General features: G+C 44.8%; 1 protein-coding gene across 10 annotated transcripts in view; it reads right to left on the minus strand.

Moving 5' to 3' along the window:
- CRACR2A (calcium release activated channel regulator 2A) overlaps positions 1-23,094 on the minus strand; it is a 138,107-nt gene that overhangs the window by 76,381 nt on the left and 38,632 nt on the right. For 6 of the 10 annotated variants that reach the window (XM_036300460.1, XM_036300461.1, XM_036300452.1 and 3 more), the window contains one exon: positions 5,993-6,243. In XM_036300460.1, coding sequence (XP_036156353.1) covers positions 5,993-6,208 — 216 coding nt within the window. In that variant the 5' untranslated portion in view covers positions 6,209-6,243. Of the gene's footprint in view, positions 1-5,992; positions 6,244-9,991; positions 10,039-17,352; positions 17,406-23,094 lie in introns of all 10 variants that reach the window. The other 4 variants (XM_036300455.1, XM_036300454.1, XM_036300457.1 and 1 more) reach the window with 3 other exon arrangements.

Below are 23,094 nucleotides of genomic sequence, written 5' to 3' on the forward strand. Positions count from 1 at the left end.
CGCACTGAGTGCTTCTTCAGCTTTCTCCGCAAGCCGCACCATGCCAGAGTTCATAACCCCTTTTACCTGAAAAATCCTTTCGTCTTAGTAACTATAATTCTCTCTTATTTGTCTTTCCTCTCAAGGCCTGCAGCTTATTCTGGTCTTGTCCCCTGGGTACCTAGTGTGCTGTGTCTGGTCAGGATTACTCCTTCCTCTCTGTAAATAACCGTGAGACTCTGAGGTCACAGCAGAGACCAGCGCTGGGGGGAAGACCCAGTTTCCCATCCCGGCTCCTGCTACAGTCCAAGGGTCCTCTGGTTAATCATTCTCTCACTCCCTGTCTGCTTACCATCCCACACCTGCCCACCGACCACCACCATCTATTTGGCCAGCACCACCAGGCACAGCCTCAAAGAGCCCCTGCTTCACTCCCACCCACCCCCACCCTGGCAGGCCGGCAGCAGGGAGGAGACATGGAAGGACATCAACGCACCCTATTCCCTGGCCCAGGGCGGGCCCTGCTCCTCAGAATCTGTGACTCCTGTAAACGCTGCCCACCCCCCCCCCTTCACACCTTTAAGAAACTCTGAATTGCTGCTTCCCTCTCAGCTCTGGCCTCTCTTGCTCAGGAAGCTCTGTGGCCCCAGGTTCAGCCAGTACACACAGACTCCCCAAACCCATTCTCTCACTCACAGGTCTCACCTGGGCTTGTATTTTACATGCTGTAGATGTGATATCTTGGTGAATGTCTGCTCCTTCAGGGGACTCGAAGCTCTGAGAACAGGAATCCCATTCACTTTTCCTCGCTACTGTGACCCCAGGATCCAGCCCCGTGCTGACACACATGGAGTATTTAGATATTTGTTGAATAAATGAGTGGCTAAGAGTGATCACAGGGATCCTGAACTCCTATTGACACAACGTTGGTCTAGACTCCAGAGCAGCACTACTGTAGGTTCTTATAAACTGTGCAATCCTGCAGCAGCAGCATTGAGGCCTCGGGCTCCAGGGCCCGGGAAAGCACTGTCTTCTGCTGCACTCAGCCTGACCCCTCTACCTTCCTGGTCACAGCCCATGGCATGCCCCTTGAAGCTTGAAGCAAATGTTTGCGCTGCTTTAACCATATCTCAGGGGACACTCATGAGAGAGAAAATCAGACAAGCTCCATCCTTAGGGCCGGAATGAAAGTCTCCCTCCTTTGGGGGCTTCCACGGCATCCTGCCCAGACCTCTGTCCCAGCACCAGCCAGGTCTTCCCTGGGGTAGAGCTGAGCTTCCGGAACCAAAGGTTTTCAGGGTGAGAATGTGAGGCCCTGGAGGCAGGGTCCACCTTTTTCCTGCTTTGTGGTTTGATGTGCTTGGTTTCGGCTGATTCCTTGGTGTAGATAGGGGTTCTCAACCTCTGCACTATTGACATCTTGGAGTGGAGAGTTCTTTGTTGGAGGAGGGGCAGCGGGGAGAAGCTGTCCTGTTCATTATAGGATATTTAGCAACATCCCTGGACATTACCCAGCAGATGCCAATAGCACCTTCCTCTCCAGTAGTTTCAGTCAAAAATGCCTGCAGATATTGCCAAATTTTCTATAAGAGGCAAAATTGCCTTCACTCTCGCACACTGATCACAAACAAAAATAGCACCAGCTAGGTACATATGGATGGTGCCTTCTTCAGCAGAAAAGCCCTCTGTTTATCTCTGAGGAAGGACAGATGACTTGCACTTAAAATCACAGCTTGATGGAGCAGCCACCATGGAAAACAGTATGGCAGTTCCTCAAAAAGCTAAAAATTACTATGTGATCCAGTAATTGTACTTCTGAGCATGTGCCCCAAATAATTTAAAGCAGGGACTCAAAGGATATTTATACACCCATGTTCATAGCACTGTTGTTCAAACTCAGAGACATGAAGCGACCCAAGTGTCCATTGACCGGTGAGCAGAGAAACAAAATGAGCATGTGTGTACATGGTACATTATTCAGCCTTAAAAAGGAAGAATACCCTGACACATGCTACAATGTGCATGAACCTTGAAGACATTTTGCTAAGTGAGCTAAGCAGTCACAAACGGGCAAATGCTGTGTAATTCCCCTTAGATGAGGTAGTAAAATTCATAGACAGAAAGTAGAATGGTGGTTACCCGGAACTGGGGGAGGGGAAAGGAGGGGGATTCAGTGTTTAATGGGCACAGAGATTCTATTTTGCAAGATGAAAAGAGTTCTGGAGACGGATGGTGGTGAAGGCTGCACTGCACAACAAAGTGGACATATTGAACTATCTGTACCACTGAACTATACACTTAATTGTTAAAATGGTAAATTTTATGTGATGTACATTTTATCACAATTTTTAAAAATCACGGTGTGGAGGACACTGGGTCTGGGTTAAGACACAGGGTACAAGTCCCCCTCCCTCCCACCGTGCACCAGAAACACACCAGGTTCGGTCTCAGGGCTCAGTGCCCTCCTGCTCACTTGTTCTCTTCTAATGCTGGGAGGTGCTACAATAGTTCACAGGGGAGGAAGCATGGCCAGAGGGTGCCGAGACATACAAACGCCCATTGCTAGTAAGTTGCAGATTCAGAATTAACACTCAGGTCAATTAAAAAAAAATCTTTAAAAGTCTTCTTGTTAACCTAAATCAGGCATCAGCTAACCCTTTTTGTAAAGGGCCAGGTAGTACATAGTTAGGCTTTGCAGGCCCTCCGGTCTTGGGCACAAACTGCTCAGCTCTGCCTTGGGAGTGAGAGCCGCTGTGGACACTATGTAAATGAGTGAGCACACTGTGTTCCAATGCAACTTCACTTGCAAGAACAGCTGCTGGGCCAGATTCGCTTGGTCTGCCGATTCCTACATGATTCTTAACAGTCTGGCTAAGCCAGGAGTTCTAGGCAGTGCTGGGAGGTAGATAACCATTTCACTCCTCTAAAATATCAGGAAAACAGAGTTTTTGAGGCTCTAGGTTTCTTCAGAGAGAACTGCTCCCACCCTGCACGCCACTTCCTCCCCCAGATGCAGGAGTCCCGCCGTGCCCTCTCCAGCTTGGCCTTTCATGTCCCTCTGTCCCTGTGAGACAGGACTGGCTCTCACCCTGGGCCCTTGGCCCTCTAGGGCCCTCGCTTCTCTAGGGGACTGTGCAGACCCCACCCTGAAAAGCAATCTGTACCCCCATTCTGCCTGGAGTGATCCCTTGGAGCCCGGAGAGGTTCCCTGTGGAGGGGAGTGGAGTCTGAGGGCCTATGGGTGGAGCTGAGGACCCTCAAGGGCTGCCTAAGCTGTTCCCACAGCTCAGGCTCCACCCTCTCGACCCTGCAGCAGGATGTCCTCACAAGGAGCCCCTGCCCTCAGTGCAGCCACTTCAGTCCCTCCAGGGACCACTAAGGAGAAAGGCTTCTCCTGGCCCCTGCTCCTTCCCGTCTGGGTCTGGGCTCCCTGCTCCTCAGGGCAGGCGGACTGCCTCCTGCTGGGGCTCCGCCCACGGTGGCCGTGTCCCCCACCTCTCAGATGACTGGGAAGTCCACCTCACACTCTGCACATGGGCTTTTGTTAATCAGGAGAAGGAACAAGAGCACTGGGGAAGGAGCTTAACTCTCCCATTCATTTTTCAAAAGGACAGCGAGCTCTCTGTGGTTTTGTTCCAACTCTGCCTCTTCACGGCCTCCTCCAGCCCCTACGTTCTCCAACCCACGTAACCCACAGCCTCTCCTTCCTTGAGAGCCGTTCTCAGTTTTAAAGGGCCTTTCCTAGTGGCTGAATTTTTGTGTGTGAACGCTTTGAACTGTTCTCCCTCCGGCTCCCATGAGGCTGTGCTAGGAGCTGATGGTGAGAAGGGTGGTGCTGGACAGGTACATGGAGCTGGCCACCAACCAAAGGGGTGATGATGTGGGAGTGACAGGCAGCAGGCAGATATCTGTAGGTTCTGCCCAGGAGAACCACGGGGCACGTGGACTTTACACAGATAGCCCGAGGTCAACTATGAGAGGCGACTGTCCTTTGTTTCTCTCTTTCCAGCATGTCTTTGTCCAGACGTGACCAGTGGAAGCATCAGAGAAAGTGCTTAGGTGACATGCTTTGTTCTCTCTCTTGATAGCACTCTCTTAGTCTGAAAATATGAAGAATGTTCAATGCTTCATTGTCCACAGTTACACAGAAATTTCAAAAAACTAAGGAGCTGGTAGAAATAAGTGCCATGAATGCACATGCATCTGCTGGCGGATGCCATCCCCCCCCAACCCCCCGCCCCCGGCCCCGCCTGGGTCAGGAGTGAGGAATGAGGGAGGAAGACTAAGGAGGGATATAGCTGAGTTGGTGTCTCTGCACTCGATGTTTCTGACTTCATTCCAAGTCAAACACAAATGATTTCTTTAACGATTTCCACTTGGCAGCTTAGATTCCCCACGCCTCTGCCTCCTTTCATTGAAGAGCGGGTTTCAATGCAGGTTAACTGGGATCTACACAGTGAGGTGCACTGTGCATGTGACCCAGAATGACCCTCAATAAATGTGAGTTCCCTTTTCCCTGTTTCTAGAAGGGATAAGCAGAAGTTAAGGGCGCTATTGGAACTATGACCACCAAGCACCACTACCAGACCTGTGAGTGAAGTTCGCAGACAGGGTTTTGTCTCTGGTTTGCACAAAATACATCAAATCCGGCCTTCTACCTGAAGTGAGGCTTTGGGGATGAGTTTCAGTGACAGACATTTATTGGGGAGTCAATTACTGAAAGAAATTGAACCCACAAGTCTGATCTCACTGTGGGCTTAGCTGGCTCTATTTCCCAGGTCTTTTCCTCTCAATTTGTACAACTACTGGATGGTGGATGGGGTGCTGGGAGAAGCCAGAATACACCATCTGCTGGGCCAGGAGAGAAAGACCTGCTCATCTTAGCCTCCACGCCTTGTGACTCACACAAGTGAGCAGCAATGGGATTGATACTAATGAGGTCTAGTTTCATTGTCCAACTTTAGTATATTCTGAAAACCTAGACTTAAAAAAAAAGAAAACCTGGCCATTGCAGGTCTTGCTTCTAATAGCATAGCTGCCAAAAATGCTCTTGACAGAGCAAGTGGCAACAAGATATGGAAAAGAGATGCTTCCATAGAGCTCCAGTGGAGCCTGAATTTTATTTACTCACATCAGGGTGAAATCATGACTGCAGCATAAGAGACTTAAGTGAGACACCAAGAAGAACCAGACCAGGGGTGGGCAAACCATTTCCTAGCTATAAATCAGACATATCCCACTTTTGTATGATCAGTCAGCTAAGAATGGCCTTTACATTTTTAAATGGTTGAAAAAAACATTAAAAAAACTTTTGGTGATGCGTGAAAAATATTTGAAATTCAAATTTCAGTGTCCATAAATAAAGTTTCATTGGAACAATGCCACTCTCGTTCATTTACATATTGCCTATGACGGCTCATGCAGAGCTGAGCAGTCAGGACAGAGACCACATTGCCCATAAAGCCTAGAATATATATATCCTCTGGCCCTTTAAGGACCGTTTGCTGAGCCCCACACTGGCAGATGTGTGCACTGGGGATCTGCATTATCTCTCTCTGGAAATGCTTACAGAAGGGGTTAAGCGTGGTTGGGTTTCAGAGAGAGGAACAGACAAGGTGAGCTCCAGAAATGCCTTTCTCTGCGAGCTGCCCAGACACACATGCACCTCCCAGGAAGGACTTCAGCAGAGCTTTGATGTGAAGCAACAAATTGGTGCCTTTTCACCTGTTTCAGAAGGTTCTTCACCATCTCTGACATACGTCCCTTATAGTGCTATCACCTTCTCCCCAACCCCGGGGAGTTACTGAGTCAGGAAGGGAAATAACCCCCGAGTAGGACAGCAAGCAAAGACCAGAAAAATAAGGGAACCCAGAGAGCTTGGACCGATGCCTCCTCCCAGGGCGAGTTTAAGGCCTCTTTTCTGTTAAGGATGGTGCCTCCAAAGGGGCAAGTTGTAACCTGAGACAGGGAGACCCAGGCCATTTGGCTTTCCATGTGGACAGGACCCTCTTACCTGCATATCCCTCCTGGCAATAAAGCCCTTGCCCTCGGCATCACAGGTCTGGAAGAATTCCTGTGCCTTCCTCAGCATGGCTACCTCTGCCAGCACCATCTCCTGTGTCTCCATACACTCCAGGCTGTCCAGGGGGCCCAGGCAGGCCCCATTCCCCTTCGGTCCCCGGGCAGGTCTCTGGGGCCTAGAAACCACTTTCTGGTCAGGGGTAGCCATCCAGGTTTATCAATTTCTCCAAGTCTTTTCAGACCCTGATAATAGAAGATGAGAGAGAGGTGAGTGTGGTGGGGATGAAGTGAGGCTGAGAACGAATGAAGGGGACGAGAGAGAAGCACAGAACTGCTCACCAGTGTGCCCGGCATCTCTTAGCAACCACCTCTTAATTAGCAGAAGCTCGGACAAGGGGAGGTGTGCCATGATCGCTAATTGATCAGCCAGCCCATCAAAGAGAAAAGAGAAGAGCAGGTAAAGAAAACAGACACTTCCAGATTGAAAGAAAATGGTAGAGGAAGCCTGAAAGTAATTTCTCCCAATTTAAACAAACAACAAAACAGATTCTGATAGACCAGCTACCATTTATTGAATGTTTACTTGTAGGCAGGCACCAGGCAATGGTCTCTCTCTATACATCATCATTTATTTCTCTCATCTCACTGAAATAGATCTTATCATCGTTATTTTATTGAGGCTCAGAGAGGTTGAGTGACTTGCCAAGGCCACACAGCAGTTTGTACAAATTTGTCATTTAAATGCAAGGTCATCTAACTTGTATTTGCTATTAATCCCACACTGTCCTGACTCCTCCTGAGCCAATGTTGCAGGGCTCCCCTCACTCAGATGCACTCTCTCCTATATCACTCACAACCAACAAGTTCTTGGTGAGCGCTTAGGCTCTGCCACAGATCCATGGAGGCCATGATGGCTGGATGAGAAAGTGCACCCTGTCCTCAAGGAGCTTCCTGTTGTACTGGACTTCCCAGGCCTGGTTTCTGGGATTTGTGATTCTGTCTTCAGCCAATGTAGAATCACAAATCACAGACCTCAGTCAGGTGTGTGTGTGTGTGTTTTTGTTAATCCTCACCCAAGGATAGTTTTCATTGATTTTCAGAGAAAGTGGAAGGGAGGTGGAGAGACAGACAGAGAAACATCAATGTGAGAGAGACACATCGATTGATTACCATCCAGGTTTGTCAATCCAGGGCCAGGGATCAAGCCTGCAATCTAGGTACATGCCCTTGACCAGAATCAAACCCAGGACCCTTCAGTCCGCAGGCTGATACTCTATCCACTTAGCCAAACCGTCTGGGGCTCAATGAGGTCCTTAAAGCCCCTCAAGGAGTTTTTTTCAGAAGGTTCAGTGCAATGTGATGTCATAGAAGAAGGCACAAAACCTGGCTTCCAGTCTGGACTGCACTGCGACTTACAAGACCTTGAACGAGTCACCTGTCTAGGCCTCAGTTTCCCCATCTGTACAACTAGAAGACCGGGCCTGTTTGTCTTTAAAGGCCTTTCTCGCTCTAACAGTCTGGAAGTCTGACATTTTAATATAATTAAATGTTTTTATTGAAAAATTGGGTTAATGTGATAAAAGAAAATAGCAATATCCTTGGATTTTCCCACCTGAACTTTCGAGAAGTAGACTAGGTCCAAATTTCAAATGTATGACAATATTTGAATTTAAAAATATAGCTATGCACTGTAATGCATTTGATGGGAAAATAGAGAAAGTGAAGTCCTAAACTACATTTCCTATGACCACGGTCAGAATAAAGGCAGAAAATCACTGTATCACCAGGCGGGTTTCTCTGACTATTAGAGTCTGGGACTGTGGCTCAGCCACACCATGGCTCCAAAGTCATCTATTATTTCAGTCAACACCTTCCATCTGTGAGATTTGTCCAGAGACATGGGCCTGGAGCTGGATGACCGCCCCGGCCCCAGGAATGGAGTCCGTGGAACAGAGCCGGGACAAGGCAGAGCAGGCTCCCCTTCTCTCTGTGCTCGGGTTGAGCAAGGAACTCCCACCCTGACACCTCTGACCAGCCCCTCACTCGGGAAATGGTCTTTCCTTCATCCCTACATGTGCGCGTGGGCTGTCACCTGATCAGAGGCAGATTTCACATTTTTATTCTGTCTTTCCCCGGGGGAACTGCCTTGTACGTAAGTCCCCAGAGAGCAGGGCTGTGTCTGCAAGGCTTATTTATGTGCACTGCCTGGTACATCTGCATGCAATGCTGAGCTCAGGGAGGGCTTTTGGATAATGATAGTGGTGCTATCTGAGCTTCTGTAAATACACAGCATGAGCAGAGCAGCTGCAGTCTTCCTGATGTCTGCAAGGCCTCATCCCCACCTGCTGTCCCAGACACTAGGCTAATAAAACCTGTCATTCCCAGGCCCCTAACCTATTTCATCCTATTGAAACCTGACATCCTTCCATAAGGTACATAGGATTAGGATTACTGGCAAACAGATGAGGAAACTGACTTTGGGATAGGTCTAGTAACTCAGATCAAGGTCTAGTATAGTTAGAGGCTCATGTACTTACTGTATCACATTGCCTTCCTATCATAGGTCCCAGCTGTGTGCCTGCTCATCACAGTCTACACTTCCCCAACTGATAACAACCTAAGTCACCTCCTAGAGGCATGCTGATCATTTTAACATTATTCATTCATTCATTCATTCATTCATTCATTCATTCATATCTATTGATTACCACATAGCAGGCTCTGAGCTAACATTGAGAAATGGAAACATGAATAAAACATGGTCTCCAACCTTAATGAGTAAGTGTCTGTGGGATTTTAGTCATGGTGACTGGCTGTGAAGGAAGGTATTTTGGATTGGGTCCCTCCTTCATACCCTTCAAAACAGACTATATAGCAATCATCTACTACTGACCCACTGTGTGACTTAAGTGAGTCCCTGAACTACCCTGGGCATAGAAATTAGTGAAGATGATCTCTCAGTTCCAGGTCTGACTTTCTCTGGGTCTCTGCCTTCCCTGGCCCATGTCATAGGTGATGCATGGTATAAAAGGGCCTATGTAATATTTCTAAGGAAGCCAGCTATGAATACGGGTAGGTAGGTGCCTTGTCTTATTTGATTTTAACCCCAGATCCTAGCCCTGAATATGGCATAGAGTAGGTGCTCATTGCTTGTTTGCAGAAGACCAATCTTGCTAAATTCTTTGCAAGGCCTGAAAACATTCGTATTTCAGTCAGGTAGCTCTATATCCAGGATTCTTAAGGCTCATAAAGAGTAAGTCCAGACTTCTGTTTCCAGAAAAGATGGAGTAACAGAAACTGTATTCAACCTTCCAGTTGAAATAATAAAAAATCCAGGCAAAATATATATTTATAATGGTCTTCATGATGCCGGATGTTAGGCAATGAAAGACAGTGCTGAGACTAGGGTAAATTGAGTGAGGCCTTAAAGTGCAAAATTAAAAGAGGCATTTACTCTCAGTTGCTAGCCCTGTATTTGCACAACTCTGTATCTTCTTAAGACTGAGGTAAAAAATTTAAAGGGGATCCAAAATGTAAAGAGGAATCCACTTTCAAACTATGTATCCAAGAGTGTTTATCATCTAAAATTTTCACTGTAGGGGCTGTACTCACCTCACACCAAGCCAAGCCCTGCTCTTGAGCGGTGAAAAGCAAACAATATAAGTCCCATTGTTGCCTAAAGAGTTTCTCTGTCATGGCACAGGAAGGGGTAACCCAGGCAGAGCCTGGAAACTCCCTAAGTTGAGAAAACCCAACTATATGCTGCCTAAAAGAAATGCACTTTAAACATAAAGACACAAATAGGTTAAAAGTTAAAAGTTGGAAAAATATGTATACCATGCTAACACTAGTCAAGAGAAAGCTGAATCTTAATTAATAGGCAGACAATGTAGATTCTAGAACAAAGAATATTAATGAAGATAAAGTCATTTCATAATGATAAAGAACTCAATTCATCAAAAGAAAGTAACAGTCCTAAACATTTATGTACCTGATAACTGGATTTTAAGATGATGAAGTAAAAACTGATTGATAGAACTGTAAGGAGAAAGACACAAATCCACAATTATATTCAAATATTTCAATGCCCCTATATCAATAATTAATAAAACAAGTAGGCAGAAATCTGTTAAAAACACAGAAGATTTAAACAACACTGTCAACTAATTGACATTTATAGAACACTCCACTTAACAAAAGCTGAATACACTTTCCTTTCAAGTGCACATGGAATATTCTGGTCCATAAAACAAGTTTCAATAAATTTAAAAGGATTCAAGTCATAAAAGTATGTGCTCTGATTTTAGTGGAATTACATTAGAACCAATAATAGAAAGACTTCTGGGAAATACTCAAATATGTGGAAACTATGAACCTCACTTCTGAATTAACCCATGGGTCAAAGAAGAAATGAAAAGGAAAATTAAAAAGTATTTTGAGCTAAATGAACATGAAAGCACAATACTTTATATCAAAATTTGTAGGATATTGCTAAAGTAGTATTCAAGAAAAATTTTTTATAGCACTAAACCATATATAAGAAAAAAGCAAAAGGCCTCAAATCAATTACCTCAGCTTCTATCCTAAGAAACTAGAGAAAGAAGAGCAAATTAAACCTAAAATAAGGGGAAAAATAATAAAGATCAGAGCAGAAATCAATACAATAGAAAGCAATAAAGAAAAACAGAGAAAACTTAAACTAAAATCTGGTTCTTTAAAAGCAGTAAAGAGAGACGACCCAAATTACAATATCAGAAATTTGAAAGATAAAAGCATTACAAATTTTACAAACATTGAAAGGCTAATAAGGGAATATTATGAACAGCTTTATAACAATAAACTTGACAATTTAGAGGAAATGGACAAATTCCTTGAAAAACATTAGCTATAAAAAAAGAAATAGATGATAGCCATTCTCTCAGGAATGAGGTGATACCTCATTGCTGTTTTAATTTGCATCTCTCTGATGACTAGTGACTTTGAGCATTTTTTCATATGGCTGTTGGTCATCAGTGTGCCTATTTAGGTCCTTTGCCCAGTTTTAAATTGGATTGTTTATCTTCCTTTTGCTAAGTTGTATGAGTTCCTTATGTATTTTAGAAATTAAGTCCTTATGAGATGTAGCATTAGCAAATACATTCTCCCACACGGTGGGCTCCCTTTTCATTTTGTTGATGGTTCCTTTTGCTGTGCAGAAGTTTTTTATTTTGATGAAGTCCCATGTGTTTATTTTCTCTTTAGTTTCCCTTGCTCTAGGAGATGTATTGGCAAACATATTGCTGCAAGAGATATCTGAGATTATGCTGCCTACGGTTTCTTCCAAGATTTTTATGGTTTCACATCTTACATTTAAGTTCTTTATCCATTTTGAATTTATTCTTGTGTATAGTATAAGTGGGTGGTCTAGTTTCTTTTTCTTTTCTTTTTTTTTTTTTTTTTTTTTGCATGTACCTGTCCAATTTTCTCAACACCATTTATTGAAGAGACTATTTTTACTCCATTGAAAGCTCTTGCTTTTTTTGTCAAATATTAATTGAGCAAAGTGGGTTAGGTCAATTTCTGGGTCCTCTGTTCTGTTCCATTGATCTACATACCTGTTCTTGTGCCAGTATCAGGCTGTTTTGAGTACAGTGACTTTGTAGTATAACTTGACATCTGGTATTGTGATCCCTCCAACTTGGTTCTTTCTCAAGATTGCTGTGGCTATTTGGTGACAATGAGGTATCATCTCACACCTGTCAGAATGGCTATCATCAACAAATCAACAAATGACAAGTGCTGGCAAGGATATGGAGCAAAGGAAGCCCTAGTACACTGTTGGTAGGAATGCCGACTGGTGCAACCACTATGGAAAACAAGTATGGAGTTTCCTCAAAAAAATAAAAATGGAACTGCCATTTGACCCAGTAATCCCACTTCTAGGAATATATCCTAAGAAACTTGAACACCCGTCAGAAAGAATATATGTACCCCTATGTCCATAGCATCGTTATTTACAATAGCTAAGATCTGGAAATAGCCCAAGTACCCATCAGTAGATGAGTGGATAAAAAAACTGTGGTACATTTATATCATGGAATATTATACAGATGTAAAAAAGAAGGATCTCTTACCCCTTGGGACAGCATGGAGGGACATGGAGAGTATTATGCTTAGTGAAATAAGTCAGTCAGAGAAAGATAACTATCACAGGATCTCACTCATTTGTGGAATCTCATGAACAAGAAGATCCAGAAACAGAAGCATGGAAATGACTGACAAAACTCAGAAGGAAGGTGGGGGTGGGAAGAGATTAATTGGGGAACTTATATGCATATATATTGGGGTGAATGCCTGAGAAGGAGGGATGCAAGTTAGAGGGGTCAATAGGGGAAAAAAGAGGGACATCTATAATACTATCAACATCTATCAACAATAAAGATAAATTAAAGATAAATAAATAAAAGATGAAGAGAAAAAAGAAATAGATAACATGAGTAAAAGAAATAGATAACATGAATAAACTATATCTATTTTAAAAATTAACCTGACAGTTAAAAATCTTTCTACAAAAAGCTGAGAGGCCCAGATGGCTACAATGATGAATTCTACCAAATATTAAAAGAAAAACGAATACCAATTCTATGCAAACTCTTTCAAAAAATTGAAGAAGATAAAATAGTTCCTAACATATTCTATGAGGCCAAGATTATCCTGATACCAAAACTGGACAAAGACATTACTAACAAAGAAAAATACAGGCCAATATCCCTCGTGAATATAGATGTAAAAATTCTTTAGAAAATACTAAAAGATTGAAACCAACACCATATATAAAACAAATAATACATCCTGATCAAGGGTAGTTTTATCCAAGTAATGCAAGAATGGTTTAACATTTGAAAATCAATAACATCATTCACCAAATTAACAACTTAAAAAAGACAAACATTATGATCATCTCAATAGATGCAGAAAAAGCTTTTGACAAAACCAACAGCCACTCTGGGTGAAAGCTCTCAGAAAACAAGGAATGTAAAGGAGGTCTGTCCAACCTGAAAAGGAGCACCTATCAAAAAACCAACAGCTAACATCATACTTCATCATGAAAAACCAAATACTTTCCTCTATGATCAAGAAAAGGATAAGAATGTCTGCTCTTACCACTTTCTATTCAACATTGTGTTGGAGAGTCTAGCCTCCAAGGCAAGGATAGGGCAAGAAAAACCCCCAAAAGATCTAGATTGGAAAAGGAAGAAGTAAATTGTCTTTATTCCTAGATATTAATGTTTATGTGGAAAATCTGATAAAGTCCACAAAAAGCTACTGTAACTAATCTGTGACTTTGACAAATTCAAAGGATACAAGTGCTCTATATAAAAATCAATTATATTTCTGTAATAAAAAGTTGAAATGAAAGTATCACTTACAATAGCATAAAAATATGAAATACTTAGGGATATATCTGACAAAATGTGTAATACCTATTCACTGAAAGCTACAAAATATTGATAAGAGAAATTAAAGAAAACAGAAGTAAATGGAGATATATGCATGTCCACGAATTGGAAGACTCCACACTAAGATGCTATTTCTCCCTAAATTCAGGTATAGATTCATCTCAATCCCAAACAAAATCCCAGCAGAGATAGAGATTGACAAGCCACTCTGAAATTTGTATGGAAATACAAATAAAGATAAATTTAGAATAGCCAAAATAGTTTTGAAAAATAACAAAACTGGAAGACTAACACTGCTTGATTTCAAGACATGAATCTATAGTAATTAAGGTAGTGTGGAATCAGCATGAAGACAGAAAAATAGATACATGGCATAGAATACAGAATATAGAATCCAAAAACAGATTTGACAAACATGCAAAGTCAATCCAGCAGAGAAAGCATAATCTTTTCAGTAAATGGTACTAGAATAATTGGATATCTATTTGCAAAAGAATTTCAATTTGTACATTATGCCACATACAAAAATTGACTCAAAATGGATCACAGACCTAAATGTAAAATCAAAATATATAAAACTTCAAGAACATCTTTGTGACACCAATAATTCGGATTTTATTAAAATTTTAAATTTCTGCTCTTTAAAAGATGCCATTTAAGCTATAGACTGGGAGAAAACATTTGCAAAGCACATATCTGATAGAGTATTTTGATTCAGTTTATATAAATAACTCTCAAAACTCATAAGAAGATAAACAACTCAATTTTTAAAATGGGCAGAACATTTGAACAGGCAATTGATATATAGATATCAAATAACTACATGAAAATGTTCAACATCATTAGTCACAAGGGAAATACAACTTAAACTGCAACAAAATACCACCACACACTTATTGGAATAGCTAAAAGGAAAAAGATTGACCATACCAAGTCTTGGCAAGGATGTGGCACAATTGGGTGGCACTCTCTTACACTGCAGGGCAGAATGTAGAATGGTACAATCCCTTTGGAAAACATTTATCAGTTTCATTAAGAAGTCAAACAAACTTCTACCCAATGATCCAGTCACCCCACTCCTAAATATTTCATCCAAGAGAATCAAAGCATATGTCCATACAAAGACTTGCACATGAATGTTTATAAAAGCTTTAGCTATAGTAACCAAAACAACAGAAATGCTCACCAGCAGAGTGGGAAACAAATTGTGTTGTTTTGCATTCGATGGACTGCTACTCCCAGGAAAGGGAAGGCACTATTGATTGACCCAAGCAACAAAACAATCATGTGAATGAATGAAGCCAGACAAAAAAAGAGTACTAGTACTGATACATACTAATTGATTTAATGTATATAAAATTATTTAAAAAATGAAGACAATCTATAGTGACAGAAAAGAGATAAGGAAGGAGAAGGGTGAATAAGAGGGATTGCAAATAAATTAAGAGGAAACTTTTTTTGGGGGGTGTGAATATATTCGCAATCTTAATTGTGGGAGATATGTACATATATATATATACACACATATATATAGATATATATCAAAATTTATCAAATTATATACTTTAAATATGTGCAGTTTGTGCATGTCAATAGCTCAATAAATGTATTTAAAAAGAATACCGTAGGTCCAGGCCAGAACCTTCTTATGTCCTCCAGGACTTGCAAATCCAGCCCTGCCTATGGTACTCCATCTCAGGAGCTTGAGTCCTCCTTTTACATTCAATCTAACAAGCAGGAAACAGCTGAAAATTAAGTAATTTCCCTGTGAAAACTCTCAGTCCCTCCTCTGAAAAAAAGGGGAGCAGGCAGAGCCCCTCCTGAAGCCCATTCCATGCTGAGTTCAGCCCCCTTCCTCTTACTTCTTGGCTGGTCTTGGCCTGCAATCTTTGCACAGCACCTGTGGGTCTTCCAAAGGGAGCGGAAGACAAAACAACAGAAGCAATCTCCTTTCAACTCAAAAGAAAGTGGAAGCTCAGTGATACGCTCTGTGGTCTCCCATTTGGATGGAGCCCAGGATGTCCTGACTCAGAGCTGGAGACAGCTTTCTGTTTCAAAGAGTTGTCAGAGCAGCAGACAGCATTTCTACAAAAGGGAAGTAGTGGGGTGTGGTCCAAGGCCAAGGGAAAGGGCCATCACCTTCACGACGAGGACAGAGAAACTGCTTTTATGAAAACTGAATTTATTGGGGTGACAGTGGTTAATAAAATGATATAGGTTTCAGGAGTACAGTTCTATAATACATCACCCAGATATTGTATTGTGCCTTTCCCACCCCAAGTCATGTCTCTTTCTATCACCACTTATTCCTCCTTTATCCTCTCCTGCTTCCCCCACCCCTTATATGATTTCACTTACATGTGGAATCTAATGAACAAAAGAAACTAACAAAATAGAAACAGACTCAGAGCTATCAAAGGGGAAGCGAGGCTGGGTGAAAAAGGTGAAAGGATTAAGAAAAAAACCAGAGCTACAAACAGGCAACAGTATGGTCAGAGAAACTACTGTTCATCTGCCTGTCCCTCAGAGCAGGCCGCTCTTCTCCCCACCAGAATGAGTTCATAAAAGCCTTTGAACACAGATGGAAGTTATCTAGCCCTCAACCATTTCCAGGAACATTTCCCAGACTTCCAAAGTAATTCTAAGATCAAGCCTAAGCCCTTCCTAAGGTTTCTAAGATAATTTCCCCCTCACTCTGGGCTCAGCAGAGATGGAGAACAGCTGGTAGCTCCCTGCATGCCACATCCCTTGCAAACTTGAAAGCGGCTACTAATCCACCCTAATCTCCCTTGCATCTCTCCTGCAGCACACAGTTAGGAATCAAAGGCCTCACAGCATCTTCGGGATCCATCAGATCTCCTTGATTACCCAGCTCGCGTGGAGGGATGCTCCCTAGGCAGCAACAGCCCAAGTCTTTACCATTAGCTCTGAGTTGGCTGCACACGAAGGCAGAGACAGGTGAGTCTTGTCAAAATGCAGAGGGGGCAGGAGGGTTGCTGCTGGAAGGGTTCCAAAGGCAGCTCCAGGAAGAATGGGTGTGAGATACAAAGAATGGTGCCTGGTGGGCCACAGAATGGTAAGGTCACCCTCTCAAAGGTGCTTGTATACACTTGCCCCTTGGTATGGGCTGGAGGGACACATGGCCCTCCTGGTGGCCTGTGGTGGGTGACATTATACCACCAAGTCCCATGCAGCCAGGGCAGCCAATGGGAGATTGATGGGCCTCTTCATTGTATCCCTCATATAATATTTTTGTTTTGTTTTGTTGCTTTTTGTTTATTAGTTTGTTAGGTTAGAATTTGATCTGGGGTGTAGGGTTTGAGTTCTACAGAAATAAGAACAGTAACAAGAGCTCACACTCCTTAGGTACCATCCCACCCTCATGTTACAGGTGAGGAAAGAGGCTCAGGGAGCTGAAGAAACCTGTTTGTGGCCACATGGCTGGTGCCCGAGGTGGTCTGGCATCTGGCCTTGGAGTTTGTGTTCTTATCAGTAAGAGGCCTATCCCACAGTAAGAGGTCTATCCGAGAAGGGGTGGGATTTGCCCAAAGCCCCCCACCACCACATGTCAAAGAAGCACATGGCAATATCATAGGGAACAGGGAAGGTCTGGTTTCCAGACTGGCCTGGCTCCTGTGCTGACACTTGAGCAGTGGTTAGGGGAGAGGAGAATTGGGAGGGTGGGTTGGAAGGGGTGGAGAGAGGAGCCCCCTAAAGAAGCAGCTTGGCCACTCTGCCCTCCCTGAGAAGATTCTCACACCTGCCTCTCTGCCTTGGTCCCAGCAGAAGGTCCACCCAGAGCTATGGGGACGGGGAGGGGCAAGGGCATGGACAGAAGCCAGGTCACCTGTGGAACCCAGAGGTTTGGTTAAAGCACTTTTCCCCCACGTACTAAGATGGATTTAAAACATACCTTTTTGTGGGGCGGGTGCAATTCAGCCCTTAGCAGGTTATGTCACAGAATACCTTGAGACAAAGATTTCAGTCAAAGTGGTTTGTCTGGAGAGAGAAAAGGGGAGGGGAGGGGAGGGGAGGGGAGGGGAGGGAGACTTTTGGAAAGCACTGTACCTTCCTTGAGCTTAATCCCAGGGCACTCTGCAGCTCGGTATACACTACATGTCTCAATGATCCAACCCCAGGGGCAAAGAAGCTGGGGTATTTATATATCAACCCTATCAGTCACTGGGTGCGGGCTGCTCCTGGGGGCATTAATTACCTGCACTCCACTTTGCCATGTGTGGAGTGGGTGCAGGAAAGATCCAGGCAAAGAGGCAAGCACTGGCCCCTGGAAGTTGCCAAAAGACATGGAAATGGTCAGGCTCCCTGATGTGGGCGGCTCCCCAGTAGCATCACAGGGGTAGGTGGGGTGAGGAGAGGTTCTAGGCCTCCCACATGGCACCCCAACCCTGCTTTTCTCTAGGGAGTGTTTGCCTAGGTAGCTAGTTAGTTGTAAATATAGGAAGGGAGCAAATGGATCAGACATTAAGCCTAATAAACAAGGGAGCAATACTGGCTGAGCTTAATGAGGTTGAAAGCTACAGCTTCGCACATTCCAGTCGCCCCCACTCCCCCTTCCCCCTGCCCCCAATCCTCTAATTCCTGAAGCACTTGGGAAAGATTGGTTACTGGCCATTAGCTGGGATTACTGAGGGAGAGATATAACAATTAAGGGAAAATTCCTCTGCTGGGCGCATGCCCAGTAGGAGCCAAGATGGGAACCGTAAGGGAGAGGCATCTAGCCTGGGAAAAGGGCCTGCAAAAGATTGGGAAAGAGATTGGGCTTTTCAGTTTGAAAGCCCGAGGTAATATAATACAAACTTAACTAAGGTCTCTCTGGGTAACAGGCGTTGGTTTGTTGGTGTGTTTGCGCACTTGCATGTTCAGGCCCAAGCATGGGCTCCACGTGCTGGCCTGGGCCCGGCAATGCAGCCCCAGGCGGAGCTCACCTGGAAACAAGGACTAAGCGAGCTGGACGGGGACAGGGCCTGAGCTGGACTAAGCTTTGGCATCGACTGAACTGATGACACAGGATTTCTGGATCCTGGACCTCCTTCTGGGCTTGATGAGCGTAGGCTGGACTTCTTCCACAGCGAGACGGAGTTTGACCACCTGGCCGTGGATGAGACACTGGCTCATCCTGGAAACAATCCATTGTGTTTTCTTCAGCTTCAATAAATCTTAACACTACCTCAAATCCTCCATGCATGATCCCTGAAACGCTTTTCTCTCGACACCACAAGAACCTCATTTCCACCGGCAACAGGAAAAAATGTGGAGGGTGAGGTGGGGAAAGGCTAGGGACCAGAGCAGAGAGAAAACTCCGTCTCTCTCTTCCTCCCCACGGAAAAGAGGAATCCAACACAGAGGGTTGGTAAGGGCCAAATTTCCCAGGTTCAAATCCTGCCTCCACCACCTCCTAGCTGCGTGACCTTGAGCAAGTTAACCTCTCCAGGACTCAGTCTCTCCATCTGTAAAATGCATCTACTTCATGTGAGGACTAAGCAGCATAAAGCATGTAAAAGACCTTGAAATTATGCCTGGCTCCTAGTGAGGAGGTGATAAATGTTAGCTCTTGTGATTATTTCTAAGGCATTTTCAATATTAACCTTTTAGTTCAAAATTCTGATAGTAAGATCACTGTTTGGGAGGTGATGAAATAATTAAAGACACACTATAAACCAATAATGGCACTAATTACACTTTGTAGTTTAAAAAGAACTTTCACTTCTGTGATCTCATTTCCATAGTGATCCTGTGAAGATGTCAGGACTGGCTGCCTTTTTCTGCTTTTACTAATGAGAATCTCATTCTCCAAAAGGTTAAGCGGTACGTCTCGGGTCATGAGCAAGTTGAGCTGGGACTCAAACTTCACACCACTGAGAGGTCAGAGAAAAGACCAGGTGCATAAGAGGGCTACATTTGTTTTCTAGGACTCAACAAGGGAAGTTTCTCAATCCTTCTCCCTCCTGTAAAAACACTCCCTAGGTCTGCCCCAACTCTCGGTATTGCATGTGCCTTTAGAGCCCAGTTTCCAGCCCACCTCCTCCAAGAAGTCCTCCCTGACCACCCAGGCATCTGTGTCTCTGAGTGCGCTTTCATGCTTCGGGCATTAGAACATACTGCTTGGTCTGGTGGAATCAAACCCAGAATATATAGCTGGTCAGTCAGACACATGGGTGACAACCTGGTATTTCTCCTTTTTTCCTCAAGGCAGAAGCCTCCTTAATAAATCTTAATAAGAATTAAATTGATATTTGCTCATTTGAATGAAAAGTGCCCCACCAATTCCCAGTCTGGTACTTCACGTACAACAGTTGCTCAATAAATGTGTGTTGGTTTCTTATTAAGGCCATTGAGAGTGAGGGCTCAGAGTGGTGACTATTTGTGGTATAATGAAAAATATTGGTTCCTAGCACAGAGCTCCTAAAACCCTCGGAATTCCCTGAGTGAAAGGGGTATCTTTGGCAATGTATAAGGAGCCCCTTTCATCCATACCTGAGTATATGCTGATGAGCTTACTGGAGGCAGGCCCTAGAGAGCTTCTGGGTGGGGCTGATTGCCAGAGGAGCCACCCATGTGATTACAGGGTCAGGATTTTCAGGTCCCCCCCACCCTCCCACCTCTAGGAAGGAGAGGGACGGTTATTTCATCAATCATGCCTGTGTGACAAAACCTCCAGGAAAGCCCTCGCCCAGGGCTCGGGGAGCTTCCAGTCCGTAAGTACCTGGAGCTGTGCTCTGGGCGGGCACGGAGGCTCCGCACCCTCTCCCTACACTTTGCCCCGCTCACCTCTTCCCTCTGGCTGTTCCTGAGTTACATCCTTTATAAGCTGATATCAGTAACCAAAAGTAACTGAAGTGCTTTCCTGAGCCCTGGGAGTTGTTCCAGTGAATTACTGAACCTGAGGAGGGGGTTGTGTATAGCTGGTCAGTCACACACATGAGCGACAATCTGGGACTGGCATCCAAGTGAGGACAGTCTTGTGAGACTGAGCCCTTAATCCGTGGGGTCTATGTTACTGTCAAAATTGAATTGAGTCAAAGGACACACATTTGGTATCAGAATGGTGTTGTGGGGGAAAAAAAGACACTGAAGTATTTAACATTCATTCTCTGGGCCGGGTGGGGGAAAGCCCTAAGTCAGTGGTTCTCAACCTTCTGGCCCTTTAAATACAGTTCCTCATGTTGTGATCCAACCATAAAATTATTTTCGTTGCTACTTCATAACTGTAATGTTGCTACTGTTATGAATCGTAATGTAAATATCTGATATGCAGGATGGTCTTAGGCGACCCCTGTGAAAGGGTCGTTCGACCGCCAAAGGGGTCGTGACCCACAGGTTGAGAACCGCTGCCCTAGGTTATCATACCTGAATATTCCTGGGTGTCCATATTTCCACAAGGAAGAAATTGTGATGCTTGTGTTTCTGCCCAGGTGTCCTGAGAGGTCATTTCCGTGTCCCCGGCACTGTCTGCACAGGCCATGGCAGCTGATGCCACTGTAGACTGTGTCCCCACCCTGGACTTACAGGGCGGGGCCTGTTTTAAATCCTTCTTAGTACATGGGGGAAAGTGCTTTAACCAAACATCCGGGTTCCACAGGTGGCCTGGCTGCTGTCCATGCCCATGCCCCTGCCCCTCCCCATGGCTCTGTGGATCCTCTGCTGGGACCAGGCAGCAGATGTGAGGATCTTCTCAGGGAGGGCAGAGTGGCCAAGCTGCTTCTTCAGGGGGCTGCCTCCCACACCCCTGCTAGGTCCTAAAACCCACATACACACACACCCACTGCTCAAGAGTCAAGTGTCAGCACAGGAGCTAGGCCAGTCTGGAAACCAGACCTTCCCTGCTCCCTATGAGATTGCCATGTGCCTCTTTGACAGTTGCGGGGGCGGGGGCTTTGGGCAAATCCCACCCCTTCTCCGATAGGCCTCTTACTGATAAGAACACAGACTCCAAGGCCAGATGCCAGACCACCTGGGGCACCAGCCATGTGGCCACAAACAGGTTTCTTCAGCTCCCTGAGCCTCTTTCCTCACCTGTAACATGAGGGTGGGATGGTACCTTAGGAGTGTGAGCTCTTGTTACTGTTCTTATTATTGTAGAACTCAAACCCTACACCCCAGATCAAATTCTAATCCAACAAACTAATAAACAAAAAGCAACAAAACAAAAAAAATTATAAGAGGAATACAATGAAGAGGCCCATTAAAACATACTGCTTGGTCTAGTGGAAACAAGCCCATTGACTACCTCGGCTGCATGGGACTTGGTGGTATAAGGTCACCCACCACAGGCCACCAGGAGAGCCATGTGCTCCGCCAGCCCATATAAAGGGGCAAGTGTATGCAGGCGCCTTTGAAAAGGCGAACTTACCACTCGGTGGCTGGCTGGCTATCACTTATGCAACCACTATATCTTGCCTGCTTTTTCCTCAAATTAGGCTCAATTTCCTTGTTCTAGTCTCAAGGGAGAAAGAGAACAGCTGTCTCCTATAAACACCTCTTCCAGGTCTGGACAACCATTAATAAACACCCCTTCCCACTTCTCTGGCTCTATGATAGGATACATCAAAGGCCCTGGATAGCGGCTGCAGGTCTCTGTGAGACGGCTGCTGTTCACCCTAATTCCTCTAATAATTAGTGGTTGTAAACCACTCCGAAGATAAAAGGCATTTTATAAGAGCTAAGTCCTGTTATGATTAGCTCCCCACTATGCTGATGAGCACATCAAAGCCAAACACAGCCACAGCATGGTGTCTGGTGCTTAATTAGATGTAGTTCAAGGTGGCTGGTATATGTTAAAGAAACCGCTGCAAAATTTGTCAACATTTAAAAAGTGCCTGCTTTCTTTCCAACGCGACAGGCTCTTTTCCAAGACGGTCCCCGTTGATGCCTGCAAGGCTGTCCTTCGAGGACGGAGCTAACATAGCCTCTGGGCCCGGAAGGGAAGGATGCAATAACAGCACCTGCCCGCGGATAATGGCTCCGTGCTGCCTTGCTGCCAGCACGGGTCTACGCCTGGGCTCTCATTTTGTTCTGTTTCCCTATCATTCTGCAACATGAGCACATAGCACTACCCGCCCTTTGCAGAGGAGGAAGCGGGGATCCACACATCAGGAGGTACCACTGGGTAGGGGTACAGTTATCAAGGCGACCCTTTCGCCGCCCCAGCCACACCCCCAGGATATATGTACACCTCTCCAAACCCCACACCCAGCTTCTACGTGCCTTTTCTAACTCCTTCCACCTGTTGACTCTCAGAAGGCTGGCACTTGGGTGCTGGAGCCACACTGTCCACATGGACGGAGCCAGAAGTGCCTGAGTTTCTCGTCACCTCTCAGCCCTGACCCGATGGCTGGTGCATACGTGTGAAAGCCCAGTGCCCTGGCCTCCAGCAGGGACAAACGCTGCCTTGTGATTTGTACTTTAGAGCAAAGTACTTTAGAGTCTGTGGGTCCAGGCTAAGACTGGAGCCTGCCTGACATCACTCTGGCTTCTTCCCCTCTCCTGCCCTGCTTCCTGCTCCTTTACTTTGTCCTCCTGGGAACGTTTCCTGAATAAATCACTTGCCCATTGGTCCCCCTCTCGGGATCTGCATCTGAGAAACCAACCTAAGACAATTCTCTTGGTTTAGCACTAATGAGGACATTTTGCATGT

The sequence above is a fragment of the Myotis myotis genome, unplaced genomic scaffold (assembly GCF_014108235.1).
Source record: "Myotis myotis isolate mMyoMyo1 unplaced genomic scaffold, mMyoMyo1.p scaffold_m19_p_3, whole genome shotgun sequence".
NCBI classification, from domain to species: domain Eukaryota; kingdom Metazoa; phylum Chordata; class Mammalia; order Chiroptera; family Vespertilionidae; genus Myotis; species Myotis myotis.